Source organism: Hyla sarda, chromosome 5, assembly GCF_029499605.1.
Source record: "Hyla sarda isolate aHylSar1 chromosome 5, aHylSar1.hap1, whole genome shotgun sequence".
NCBI classification, from domain to species: domain Eukaryota; kingdom Metazoa; phylum Chordata; class Amphibia; order Anura; family Hylidae; genus Hyla; species Hyla sarda.
In genome coordinates this window covers 34556998-34572038 of record NC_079193.1, presented here as the reverse complement: position 1 = coordinate 34572038, position 15041 = coordinate 34556998, and the positions used below count along the sequence as shown (strand labels likewise).

The 15041-nt window shown below is 41.2% G+C and overlaps 1 protein-coding gene across 1 annotated transcript in view; it reads right to left on the bottom strand.

Moving 5' to 3' along the window:
• Positions 1-2291: 2291 nt before the first annotated feature.
• The window catches only part of ARL5B (ADP ribosylation factor like GTPase 5B), a 29331-nt gene continuing 16581 nt past the window's right edge, over positions 2292-15041 (bottom strand). The window contains exons 4-6 of the mRNA XM_056519232.1: positions 9247-9330; positions 6991-7142; positions 2292-3217 (exon numbers count right to left, since the gene is read on the bottom strand). Of these exons, the coding sequence (XP_056375207.1) occupies positions 3169-3217; positions 6991-7142; positions 9247-9330 (285 nt within the window). The 3' untranslated portion in view covers positions 2292-3168. The remainder of the gene's footprint in view (positions 3218-6990; positions 7143-9246; positions 9331-15041) is intronic.

Genomic DNA, 15041 nt, shown 5'->3' with positions numbered 1-15041 from the left:
TGTGCGGTTCCCATTAACTCCCATGTTAAAAAAAAAAAAAATTTACGATTTAATACGGTTTTTCACCCGGACCAAAAAACGTGATAGGCCACGTGTGGTTTGAAAAACGGAGACAACCGTATACAATATGGTGCATACGATGTTGAATGGAAAGTCTATGGCCACGGTTTGTTGTACGGTTGTATATGTTCATATAAAAAAATAAAAAAACACGTACCCAAAAACTATAGAAAAATCGTGGCGTGAACCCACCCTAAGCCAACAATTTCTCATACAAATGTCATCGTTTCACTACCAGTGAAGAAAATTATTTCCCCCCCCCCCCCCCCCTCTCAATGGAGGTCCCAGCGATCAGACTGATCAGACAGTAATGCATCAAGCTGGTGATAACCTAAGGGCAAGTGAAAATTATATAAAACCAAAAAAGGAAAAAAAAAAAGATAGGAGCTAAATATACATAAAGACATGCATAGCCCAAACCAGAAGATCTCGTCTACCAAGCTGAAAACTAACGCATAAGCAAAAAGGTGAAAAGTTCAATAAACCGGTATATAAGGGATTACTTTGATTTAGCATATAGCCCTCAATATTGGATCTTTCCTTCACCAAACTTGATTTATAATTTTCCTTGTGTCCTTAGCAATAATTATATATAACAAACCTTATTTATCCCATGATTGATCTATAGCTGTATCCTTAGCTGAAGCGGCTTCCTAGGACGTCCATAGCAGATCCAGTGCCTGGCAGACATCCTATACCAGTTCCAACCTGCCCTACAATGAACATTCACCTCTTTCCCATAAAAAGAAAGCACAGATACAATCATGTTAAATCAAGCGTTAAGAGATTCAAGCCTCTTCATTCCCAATGTAATATGCTGCCGAGACTGCAGAAGCCCAGACAATCCCAAAATAACCTGACCTATAATTCCCCATCATGAAGACACAACTATACCTGTATTAAGTCATAAAATACTTAAAAAATCATTCAAATCCACAGTAAACGTGTAGGGTCCATAAGGCTTAAAAGTATTTTCTAAGACATATATTTAATAGGAAATTAAAAAATGCCGGCAGTGAAATTCATCTGAAATGCAAGAATATAGCCAACAATAATAAAATAAAAACTCCCATTAAAACGTTAACAGATTTAGGCAAGGACTTCATAGCAACTCCTATGGTAAAACAGTGTCTGTACTGTAACTTTCGTGTATCTTTACGGGTTTTCTCCTGGGATGCTTCTTATTCAAAGTCCAACTAGCGCCGAGTCTTTAGAACAGTGATCCCCAACCTGGGGCTCACCAGCTGTTCCAAAGCTACAACTCCCATCATGCCCAGACAGCATGGGAGTTGTAGTTTTGGAACAGTTAGGCTAGGTTCACACTACGGAAGGTCTGGGCAGAATTTCTGCTAAAGATTTATCCGGCAGCACTAGGACCGCACAGACTGCATTGGAGTCTCCATAGACGGCAATGCATTTCTGGGTAGATCTTTTGGGAGATCTGCTCAGAAATGCATTGACATCTATGGGGACAGCAATGCACTCTGCGCGGTCCTAGTGCAGCCGGCTTGATCTCTGGCAGAAATTCCACAGTGTGAACTTCGACTTAAAGGGGTACTCCAGTGAAAACCTTTTTTTCTTTTAAATCAACTGGTGCCAGAAAGTTAAACATATTTGTAAATTACTTCTATTAAAAAATCTTAATCCTTCCTGTACTTATTAGCTGCTGAATACTACAGAGGAAATTATTTTCTTTTTGGAATGCTCTCTGATGACATCACGATCACAGTTCTCTCTGCTGACGTTATTATAATAATAACGCTTTATTTATTGTTGTCCTTAGTGGGATTTGAACCCAAGTCTGAAGAACTGCAAGGCAGCAGTGCTAACCACTGAGCCACCATGCTGCCCTTAGCATACATCTGCTATGCATGGTTGCTAAAATGGACAGAGATGTCAGCAGAGAGCACCGTGCTCGTGATGTCATCAGTGTTCCAAAAAGAAAGGAATTTTCTCTGTAGCATTCAGCAGCTAATAAGTACTGGAAGGAATAAGATTTTTTTAATAGAAGTAATTTACAAATATGTTTAACTTTCTGGCACCAGTTGATTTAAAAGAAAAAAAGGTTTTCACCGGAGTACCCCTTTAAGGTCTATTCACACGGCAGAGTTTTCACTTGCGAAATTCCCCTCAAAATTAAAGCCCATAGACTTCTATGGGATTCCGCACTCTCATTCACACTTCTGAATTTCCGCTTGCGGAAATTCAGAAGTGTGAATGGGAGTGCGGAATCCCATAGAAGTCTATGGGCTTTAATTTGAGGCAGAATTCCGCAAGTGAAAACTCTGCCGTGTGAATAGACCCTTTCAAAGCCAATGGTTGGGGACCAATTGCCTTAGGGCAAAAGTTCCTTGGGAAGGAAGAAGAAAAAAAAAAAAAAAAAAAAAAAATTCTTTGCTCAGGGGGCATCAGAGATGGTTTTCTTCCTTCTGGGGGAGAGCACTGTTTTTTTGACGATCCGTGAAAGTTAGAAATGATCTAGCCAAAATTAAAAGCCAATATGGTACAATTTTCTGCGACACCCAATCCTTTGGGTGTTTTTCCAACTCTTTTCACCATAGGTAAACCGTAAAGTACTGATTTAACTTTGACACAACTCAGAGGCGACCAAGCTCGGCATATAGTCCTCGCCCAAGTGTGACTTTTGTGCAATGATATGCTGCTTGCCAAATATAACAGATGAATATTGACCTATTAAAATCCAGAATTTGGCAACTGTGGCTCTTTAACCGCTGTGAGACTACAGCTTCCAGGGCGCCAAAGTCCACAACTGTCGAAGAAGCCCAGCTAGCTTATGCTGACCATGATTTAGAACCATTAAAAAAAAACAAAAACATGGATGCCATTTTTTGTAAAAACAGCAGCATTGTGTATTAATGCTCTGGATGTACAAAGGACTCCAGAAAATCATGAAGTGTCCGTCGGAGGTCGTGTGTCATGTAGCCTAATAGTTGCCAAATAAGTTTCCTGATGCGGCGTCACTTGTATACAAGTGTGGCTCAGAGACAGATCCGATCCTCTTATAATATTAAACATGGAGATGTTGTAGTGTAAAAAAGGTACTGAGAAGAGTCCATAGAGTAAACGGTATCCCGGGGAGGGATGGAGTTATCTCACTCCAGTTCGGCAAGTCATCCATTCAAGACCTTGACATAACCTGTTCAGGAATCGGGAGAGGAAAAAATATAAAATGATTTGCTACATAGGGCTAGTCATCAGGATTACAGAGAGAAGTACATTTTCCAGAAAAAAAAAATAAATAATTCAGAAAAGTTTGAGTAGTTTTACAGATTAAAAATTTTGTTACAATGGAAACATGAAGTGTAGTGTATATGAAATATAATGCTTGAAATAAAAAGTACAGTTCAACCAGAAAAACTAATATTGCTTTTTAAATGTTTTTGTTCCAAATGGAACAAGCCTAATACCAAAGTTTAACATTGGAGTGGTCCTTTTTAAAATAAATAACATAAATAAATGAGTGCCTGTCACCAAATAAAACTTTTAAAGGGGTACTCCGGTGCTTACACATCTTATCCCCTATCCAAAGGATAGGGGATAAGATGCCTGATTGCGGGAGTCCCGCAGCTGGGGACACCTGTGATCTTGCACGCGGCACCCAGTTTGTAATCAGTCCCCGGAGCGTGTTCGCAGGCGGCAGGCGGCGTGTGACGTCACGCCTCCGCTCCCGTGTGACGTCATGCTCCGCCCCTCAATGCAAGGCTTACGGGAGGGGGCGTCATAGCTATCATGCCCCCTCCCGTAGGCTTGCATTGAGGGGCGGAGCGTGACGTCACACGACGCCGGTGATCAGACCCGGAGCGAACACGCTCCGGGGGACTGATTACAAACGGGGTGCCCCGTGCATGATCCCGGGCGTCCCCAGCTGCGGGACTCCCGCGATCAGGCATCTTATCCCCTATCCTTTGGATAGGGGATAAGATGTGGAAGCACCGGAGTACCCCTTTAATATAGTATTCCTTGTGTAACTAGCAGACATTTTTCCATTCACTTGTTTTTAAAATTATCAACGTAAATAGGTTTAAAAATGTAATAGAAAAAACTGTCACTAGGTTGGTCTGTTCTGTTCTGTTTCCTGCCACAATTAATACAGTGAGTTTGCAGGAGACCGGACTCAGGAAATGCTTCGCTGCTATAAGCCTCACTGAAAGCTGCTATGAGCCCCACTGAAAGCTGCTATGAGCCTGAGCTCTTCTATTCATCACAACACTACAAAAGATGTGAGGGCGGAAGTGGTCCCCAGCAGGCTTCAGTGATGTCATGCCTGCTAGGAAACGTCTACTTCTCCTGCTGGGAGATGTGAGCAAGAATAAAAAGGTATCATACAGAGCTTAAGTTAGGGAACATTGTTTCAGTCAATTTAGAAAAGTTAATTTGGCGACAGGTACTTAAGAAAACGAGGCAGATTAAATTTCATGTATATTTAGCTTTTCTTCATTTTCTTTAACTATTGTGATCAAAAAGGGATAATGGAAAACTTGCAAAGGTTCTCACACGTCTTTCATGAAGGTATAAGGCTGAGTTTGTTCAATGGAATCTCCAGTCGGAGGTCCCAAGGGCGGCCAGTGCCCACAGCAGCCAGTGCTAGGACCACATTGCTGCCTCCATAGATGGCAATGCCTATCTAAAGGAATCAGTCAACAGAATGGTTTTGAAGCATCTACTCAGAAGGGCATTGCCTTTTATGGGGAAGCAAAACTTTGTCGGCACTGGTTGCCCTTAAGATCACCGGCCGGAGAGTCAGTTATGTAACTCGGGTCTAAATGTTATATTCGTTTAAATACCATGCTATAAACATTTATCATTGTAAAGAACAGCACTGCAAGAGCTGGGTAGAGTCCAGCCCATGACCTCTTTATCTAGAGGCTGCCAGACAAGAGGGGTAGACGCATGCAAGTGGGCCATGACAAAGAGGACATGGGCTGAGCTTACCTGAATTCTTGCCCTGCTGGGGATCGCCCCCCTGGGAACATGAACTTCATTTGAGCAAAAAAAGCCTATAATCTTTACTGTAAATGACTAGGGAGGAAAAAATTATGCCTGGAATCCTGGAGAAACCTTATCTAGCCATGTGCTTATTTACACTAATGTTTCCCCCCCCAATATGTGATATTCCACAAAAACACTGGTAACTAGAGCAGACAATGATATTTCCTGTGGGCTGCCGCTCACTTGTCAGCTTTGCTGTATAGGCTGGGACATAAATGCAGATAGGTGAGGTAATGACCATTTATTGTATTTTTATTTGGTTCTAGACAATGCAGAACAGTAACACTAAACACACTAAAAGGCTCTGTATGCAGGTCCCCTGTCACTCCCTGGACTGTAGGGGGCAGGCTGTACTGTATCACTCCCTGGTCTGTAGGGGACTGGATGTATTGTATCACTCCCTGGTCTGTAGGGGGCAGGCTGTACTGTATCACTCCCTGGTCTGTAGGGGGCAGGCTGTACTGTATCACTCCCTGGTCTGTAGGGGGCAGGCTGTACTGTATCACTTCCTGGTCTGTAGGGGGCAGGCTGTACTGTATCACTTCCTGGTCTGTAGGGGGCAGGCTGTACTGTATCACTCCCTGGTCTGTAGGGGGCAGGCTGTACTGTATCACTCCCTGGTCTGTAGGGGGCAGGCTGTACTGTATGACTCCCTGGTCTGTAGGGGGCAGGCTGTACTGTATCACTCCCTGGTCTGTAGGGGGCAGGCTGTACTGTATCAATCCCTGGTCTGTAGGGGACTGGCTGTACTCTATGACTCCCTGGTCTGTAGGGGGCAGGCTGTACTGTATCACTCCCTGGTCTGTAGGGGGCAGGCTGTACTGTATCACTCCCTGGTCTGTAGGGGGCAGGCTGTACTGTATCACTCCCTGGTCTGTAGGGGGCAGGCTGTACTGCATCACTCCCTGGTCTGTAGGGGGCAGGCTGTACTGTATCACTCCCTGGTCTGTAGGGGGCAGGCTGTACTGTATCACTCCCTGGACTGTAGGGGACAGGCTGTACTGTCCCCTGGAAGACTATGATTTATGAGATTTCACTGTCAACCAATTCCCATTTCACTGCTGCCAGCATTTTTTTTTTTTTATGACTATTTAACCCCTTAAGGACTAAGGGTTTCAGTTTCTGCACTTTCGTTTTTTCCTCCTTACATTTAAAAAATCATAACCCTTTAAATTTTGCACCTAAAAATCCATAGGATTGCTTTTTTTTTGCGCCACCAATTCTACTTTGTAATGACATCAGCCATTTTACCCAAAAATCTATGGCGAAATGGAAAAAAAAAAAAAATAATTGTGCAACAAAATTGAAGAAAAAAAAAAACACCATTTTGTAATTTTTGGGGGCTTCCCTTTCTACGCAGTATATTTTTCAGTAAAAGTGACACCTTATCTTTATTCTGTAGGTCCATACGATTAAAATTATATCCTACTTATATAGGTTTGATTTTGTCGGACTTCTGGAAAAAATCATAACTACATGCACGAAAATGAATACGTTTAAAATTGTCATCTTCTGACCCCTATAACTTAATTTTTCCACGAATAGGGCGATAGGAGGGCAAAATCTTTGCACCGTGATCTGAAGTTTTTATCAGTAATATTTTTGTTTTGATCAGACTTTTTGATTAATGGTATAAAAAGTGACCAAAAATAAGCTATTTTGGACTTTGGAATTTTTTTTGCGTGTACGCTATTGACCGTGCGGTTTAATTAATCTTTTTTTAAGGTTCTGACATTTACGCTCGGGGCAAACCCACGTTTGGTTTTATTTACACTTTGTTTAAATGGGAAATCTTATCAGACATCTTATACCATATCCTTTGGATAGGGGATAAGATGTCTTTTGCCGTAATACCCCTTTAATTTAGACATTCCAATGAGAAGCCTCAGCTACTGCGACATATTTAAGGCCTATACGTACCCTTCTCCTGTGAGCGCACAGCACGACTGGATATGCCATGGATGATCCTTTATAGAGCTAAGGGTGAGGTATTTGGAGATGTCGGCTGCCGTCATGCAGCCTTTCATATCCTGCTTGTTTGCAAAGATAAGAACCGCTGCCTTTCGTAAATCCTAAAAGCAAAGCAAATATACACAGTGAATGATATCTACTCAGCAGACAAAAAAGTTTCCAAAACTTAAAAGAACAATATACATGACGCAGGCAAAGTTTTATTGACTTATGTCCACACACTGCATCATCGGGATCTACTGCCCTTCAGTTACCAGGGTGCTTGGGTTTCATTGCCTATTAGGCCCCGGGGAGGGTTATGTAATGATATTTCTCGGTGTAACAATTGCAGCATTAAATCACTCAATTCCTGGAGCTTTGTGCTACATGACGTAACCCAGCCAAGCCCACAGAATGGGTGACTCAGGGGGAGATAGTGTCGCGTTTCTACTGAAATAACGTGTAGTTATTCTTCTCTTAACTAAAGCCTTTATTATAGCTGTTCAGAAGAGAAGGTTCCCAGCGGTAGCTTAAAAGGGTACTCCACTGGAAAACATTTGTTTTTAAAATCAACTGTATGCCAGAAAGTTTAACAGATTTGTAAATTACTTTATTTAAAAAGCTTAACCCTTCCAGTACTTATCAGCTGCTGTAAGCTCTTATCTTTTTGAATTTCCTTTCTGTCTGACCACACAGTGCTCTCTGCAGACACCTCTGTCTATTTAAGGAACTGTCCAGCATAGTATGGACAGAGGTGTCAGCAGAAAGCATTGTGGTCAGACTGGAAAGGAAATTCAAAAAGAAAAAAAAACTTCATCTGCAGCATTCAGCAGCTGATAAGTACTGGAAGGATTAAGATTTTTAAATAGAAGTAATTTAAAAATCTGTTTAACTTTCTGGCAACAGTTTATTTAGGGTACGTTCACACATACAGGACCCTGCGCATCAAATCTGCGTACGTGTGAACATACACCTACCAAAAATAAATTATATATTATCATATATAAATAATTATATATTATAAATCATATATAAATACATTATAAATCAAATAAATTATAAATCAAATAATAATAATAATAATAATAATAATAATAATACCGTAATAATAATAATATAAATATTTTTATTATTTTCCAGGAGAGTACCCCTTTAACACAGGCCAGCTCCAGGCCACAACGGGGTAGACTGAGCGAGTGACTACTGTCTGCAATACTTGCCCATGTGCCCTGTCCGTTATTGCTGCCAAGGCTCTGTTCACACCCAAACTATTTTTAGGCACGTCATTGGCATATGTATCTGGTATATAAATTGATTATTTCTGACACATACCAATAAATACATGCATCGCCTTTACCAAAAAAGGGTCTTCTGGTGTATATCCTACACACACGGAAATTGTATATTGTGCAGTACACACTCATTTGAAATTTGCGTACTGTGACATGGCCATTGGTTGCCATTGTAGTGTTTCCCAATCAGGGCGACTCGAGCTGTTGCAAAACTACAACTCCCAGCATACTGGGAGTTGTAGTTTTGCAACAGCAGGAGGTACCCTGATTGGGAAACAGTGTTCTATTTAATTGGGGGAACAATTCAAGGAACACTTGTGGCGTATACTGGCTTAAAAAAAAATAAAAATAAAAAAAAAACACACCACTAGGTGCACGGGGTGCCAAAAAAGCTCCACAATAACAGCCCGGTATGGTCAGAGCACAGGTGATTCTGATTTTTATTAGAGAAGGGGTTAGCAAGTTAACTTTTCTTTTTCACTTTTTTTATGCAATGTTGTAGCCCCCTCTAGGGGCTGTAACACTGCATACACTGATTGCAGTCACTGTTCAATGCATTGATCAGCATTTTCAGGATGGAGCAATCAAACGCCGGACAGCCAGGAAGAAGGTAAGGCACCTCCCGCTGTCCTCTCAGCTGTTCGGGATGCCACAATTTCACTCCGGCGGTCCCAAACCGCTCAGCTGAGCTAGCGGGTATGGATTTATCCCGTTTTAGATGCCGGGATCAACTTTGATCACGGCGTCTAAAGGGTTAATACTGGACATCAGCCCGATCGGCGATGTCCAGTAGCAGCCACGGGTCTTTGTTGCTGATCCGCCCCGCAGATACGAAGTGCAGCTTCTGAGCGCGCTTCAAAGATCGGGAGCCGGCCACAGACGTAAATATAAGTCCTTGGTCGTTAAGGGGTTAAAACTTGTCAGTGTAACCCACCTCATGAGCGAGCATCCTGTAGAGTTCCTCTTTTGTAATGGAGAGTCTCTCTCGGTCAGTGCTGTCGACGACCAGGATAATAAACTGAGGAGAAATAATAGTTAAATATAAACAGAAGCATTTACACCTTTATGGTAACTAACATGGAGAAACTTTTGAAAGGTTTCGATCGGTGGAGGGGTCCTGGTGCAGTTGCCTGCTGGGAGTTGTAGTTTTGCAACATCCGGGGCTCCACATTTTGCAGACCCCCTATACGAGAGCAAGAGGTGCGGCTCTGCTCAATTCATCTGAACTAGGGCGGAAAAAATTAATCAGCTGGTCCATTAGTTGATCAGGCAATTTCTAAAGTTTACATACCCTTGGCGATTATCACTGTGTTTATATGCAATTGTGGCCCCCAGCAGCCAATTTAGTGAAGAGGGGCCCAGCACAGACCATCTTCTGCTTCCTGCAGCTATTGGGAGTCCACGGTTGTCAGGTTCTGTGCTTAAGGTCAGACTCAAAATAGTTGTAGAGCAGTGGTCTCAAACTGTGGCCCTCCAGATGTTGCAAAACTTCAACTCCCAGCATGCCCGGACAGCCGTTGGCTGTTCGGGCATGCTGGGAGTTGAAATTTTGCAACATCTGGAGGGCCACAGTTTGAGACCACTGTTGTAGAGGAAAAATGCAGGAAGAGGAAAATTATGTGTGCTGGCCCAATCCTCAGCCTATATAGGCTACTGGGGGTACATAGGGTGGACAACCAGGGAATGTGCTGCCCCCCCCTATCTGGCCACAGGTAAGAAACGAGGAGGGGGTATAGGACTTGCAAGGAAAATAAAATAATTTATATTAATTTTAAAATATATTTTGATATATATTTAATATATATTATATATTTAATATATATTTATTTTTTAAAATCCATATTTTATATTATATATATATGAAATGTCTGGCACTCAGGTGTTTGCAGGTAAAAAACTTTGTATGGCTTTATTCATAACGCCCAACACAGGACAGGAACTGACGCGTTTCGCACTACAGAGTGCTTATTCGTAGATCAACCTGCAAACATTTACCTGCAAACACCTGAGTGCCGGACATTTCTTTCCTATGATCTTGGTTGAACCGGGGGCGGTACCGGTGTCCGTAGCACAAGGAGGCGCAGCAGACGGAGGAGTGGTGAGCGGCTCTAATATATATATATATATATATATATATTTTTTTTTTTTTTTAAAGAATTTATATGTATTTACATATAATAAAAATCTCCTCAACTCAGCTCTTCATCTAGCCGACCCCACAAACTCTCTACACCAGTGTTTCGCAACCAGCATACCTCCAGCTGTTGCAATACTACAACTCCCAGCATGCTCAGACAGCTATATGCCACCTTTGCATTGTGTCTGTTATAGATCCTTATAGACACATGATTACATCCAACGATTTAGTCTAAGCAAAAAATTCCAAGTAATAAATCTTGTGTGCAGCAATTAAACTATGCACTGGCACACAAGATTATTATTTGGAATCTTTTGCTTAGACTAAATCATTGGATCTAATCATAAGGATCTATAAGGCTGGGTTCAGACCACGTTTTTGCAATACAGTTCCCGCATCAGGTTTTTGATAAAAAACGGATTCATCAAAACCGGACTAAACTGTATCAAAATGTGTACAAATTTTAATCCGTATACGGTTTGAAAAAGGACATCGAAATACATCAGTTTAAGGAAAGAAAAAAAAATATTAAAAAATTTTAAAAAATTATGTTTTTAACTTTTCACTCCATTATGAATAAAGTTTCACTTGTTTGATTGCACATTTTTTCTTGGAATTTCAAAGTCAAAAACTGTATGGTGAAAAACGGTTAGAACCATACGCACACATACGGTTCCCATTGACTCGGTTACAAAAAATAAGGTATACATTTCTATACGGTTTTCCACCCGGACCAAAAACCATGGTAGGCTACGGTTTTGGGTACGGGGGAAAAAAAAAAAAAAAAATAGACAAAACCGTACAAGACTCAAAACGGACACAACATGATGCATCTTTTGGCATACGGTTTTCAATGGAGCGTCAATGCATATGATTTTCCATAAGATTCCGTACGGTTTTCAAATTGAAAAAGCTATACGGGAACTCTATTGCAAAAACGTGGTGTGAACCCGGCCTACTGAGACACAATACAAAGGTGGCATACTGTGAAAATGTAATTGCTCTAATGATTTTTACAGATGCTGGCATTGATACTATGTTTTTTAATGATATTTTAACTAATTTTACTGGATCTGTATCAAGGGCCCTGCACAGATACCAGACTAAGTGGATTTTATTGATATTAATTTAATAAATCACACATTTTATTTCAATTTACCGTAAACCAGCTACATCTTATTTCTCTGCAATTCCATTATTGGAAAGTTACATTTTAACAAGGTGTAATCTTAGTACTGGAGGTCTGAATTCCCTCTTTTTTGGCACTTTTGGGTAGGTATAGTGCAAATCAGTACCTCTGTCTAGACTCACATTTATATTAGTGTGCAGCCACCAAATCCATATTTTCCCTCGGTACCGAGCTCCAGATGGCATACATGGCAGTCTTTTTTTTTTAGGGTTTAAAAAGTGGTACTCCGCTGCTCAGCGTTTGGAACAAACTGTTCCGAACGCTGGAGCAGGCAGCTCGTGATGTCATAGCCCCGCCCCCTCAATGCAAGTCTATGGGAGGGGCGTGACAGCCAGCTCTCACACCCCCTCCCATAGACTTGCATTGACGACACGAGCTCCCAGCGCCGGCACCAGCGTTCGGAACAGTTTATGTCTTCGCCTATCTTTTCTTACAGATATGTTGCCCTTTTGCTTTGGTTTTTGTGACTAATCTTTGACATGCACGAGTTATCTATGTAGTGACGCTAGTTATATGCAGTTTCCTTGCCAGTACAGTGGTCCCTCAAGTTACAATATTAATCGGTTCCGGGACGACCATTGTATGTTGAAACCAGAATTCTATGGAAACCTGGTAATTGGTTCTGAAGCCACCAAAATGTCATCCAAAAATAGGAAAAAGTGAGAATTAAAGAAAAATAAGTAGATAACTAATACAGATAAAGCAAATCCTTACATATAAAAGTAAGAAAGATCTGCTGGGAGCTGTAATCACTGTCTAGGTCAGTGTTTCCCAAGCAGGGAGCCTCCAGCTGTTGCAAACTACAACTCCCAGCATGCCCGGACAGCCAAAGGCTGTCCGGGCATGCTGGGAGTTGTAGTTTTGCAACCGCTGGGGGCACCCTGCTTGGGAAACACTGGTCTATTTAGAGGACAGGAGCTTCTTCAAAGTCCTGTACAGTACACACAGTGTCCTAAAAAAGTAACATGGAGCCGCCCTCACCTGGTGTCCAAAGGAGCAGGTAACCCTGGTACAGGTAAAGTGAACAGAACATGTAATACCTCTCTGTACTGTAGGGGGCGCTACCAGACACCAGTCAGTGCATACACTTCAGTAATACAGGTGTTTTACCAGTAAATTGCTCATTCTGATTGGTCAGTTCTTCCAGCCATTGACATGTTTCACAGGTCTGGACTGTCCGTAACATTGTATGTTGAGTCTGGTTTCAACTTACAATGGTCCAGAAAAGACCATTGTATGTTGAAACTATTGTATGTTGAGGCCATTGTAAGTTGAGGGATCACTGTACCTTGTCTTCTGTAACATTGTATCTCGAGTGCTATTTTTTTCTACTGTGTTTATTACGGATCCTTATAATATTTTTGTGTCTTCAATAAAGTATTTCCATTATTTCCATTCAGTGACTGGTGCTTAGGTTTGGTGGGTTATGTTGGATTTGGCCCAGTGACACATTGATTCTCGGCAGTATTTTAGTATTTTGCTTTGGTGTAGCAAAGTATTTGCAGAAGGTGGGAGTTTGTGCAATGTTTATCACAAAGACAGGGATTGCTGGGGAAAAAAAAAAAAAAAAAAAAAAGTTGTGCAATTTTTATACAATGCGCTGGTGCAGGGAGTGATACATTTATCACTTTTTGCATAGAGAAAGTGAAGAAAGGAGCAGACAAGGTCATCTGCATTAAAGGGGTACTCCGGTGGAAAACATTTTTTAATCAACTGGTGCCAGAAAGTTAAACAGATTTGTAAATTACGTCTATTAAAATCTTAATCCTTCTAGTACTTATCAGCTGCTGAATACTACACACAAAATTCTTTTCTTTTTGGAACACAGAGCTCTCTGCTGACATCTGTCCATTTTAGAATTTCGTGTGTAGTATTCAGAAGCTAATAAGTACTGGAAGGACTAAGATTTTTTAATAGAAGCAATTTACAAATCTGTTTTACTTTCTGGCACCAGTTGATTTAAAAAAATAATAAAAAAAAAAGTTTTCCACCGGAGTACCCCTTTAACTTATTTCAATGGCTGTGCTTACATGTCGAAGTTTTAGATTTCTGTATTTTCACTGAGGCGGATATTTTATTAATCTGCAGTTTCCAGCGCTGACACAGAAGATTGTGAGCTGAACCATTTTGTTACAGCACTAAACGCTTCACGCGTACACACAATGCTCCTTTATTCACAGGGACTATAGATCATGTAAGTGCAACATATTTTTTCCCCCTGGATACTATGACGACAAAGCCCTCGTGTCAGGACGATCAATCAGCTGATGAGCTTCCAGAAGGAGCGGCAGCAACATATACATGAATGGAATTATCCATGACAAACTTTACAGGTCACATGTCGGAAACTTCAATAGGGGCCGTGTCAGTCAAAAATACTGACTGAAGATGGAAGAAAATTCTCCCTGCCTCATTCTAGAAAAAGAGAAAAAAATAAATAAAAAATCCCTTGATACGGAGACTATCAGGCCCCAATGATGCCTGAATATTAAACATTCTGAATAATTTGACTTTCCTGAAAAGTATACTAAAAATAAATAATTAATAAAATAAATACACACACAATAATCCGGGATGGCTAAGTAAAGTGCTTCTATCCTAACTGGTTTTCTCTGTTCCATTTCCTACACACACACACACACACACACACACACACACACACACACACACACTGTACTTGTGGAAAATAAGACTGTATTAACCTCTTAAGGACTGAGCATTTTTCCACTTTCGTTTTTTCCTCCTTACCTAAAAATCATAACCCTTTCAATTTTGCACCTACAGACCCCTATGATGGCTTACTTTTTGCACCACCAATTCTACTTTGTAATTACCTCAGTAATTTTACCCCAGAAATCTATGGCGAAAACAAATAAATATATTGTGGGACACTAAACCCCCCCCCCCCCCCAAAAAAAAAAAACAAAAAAAACACCATTTTGTAACTTTTGGGGGCTTTCGTTTCTACGTAGTACATTTTTCAGTAAACATGATACCTTATCTGTATTCTGTAGGTCCATACGATTAAAATGATCCCCTACTTATATACCGTATATACTCGAGTATAAGCCGACCCGAGTATAAGCCGAGACCCCTAATTTCAACCCAAAATCCCAGGAAAAGTTATTGACTCGAGTATAAGCCTAGGGTGGGAAATACCTCATCCCCCCCTGTCATCATCCAGACCCGTCATTAACATCCTCATCATCCCCTTGTCATCATCCCACACATCCCCCCTTCATCATCCCCTTGTCATCATCCCACACATCCCCTTATCATCCCACACATCCCCCCTTCATCATCCCCTTGTCATCATCCCACACATCCCCTTATCCCACACATCCCCCCTTCATCATCCCCTTGTCATCATCCCACACATCCCCTTATCATCCCACACATCCCC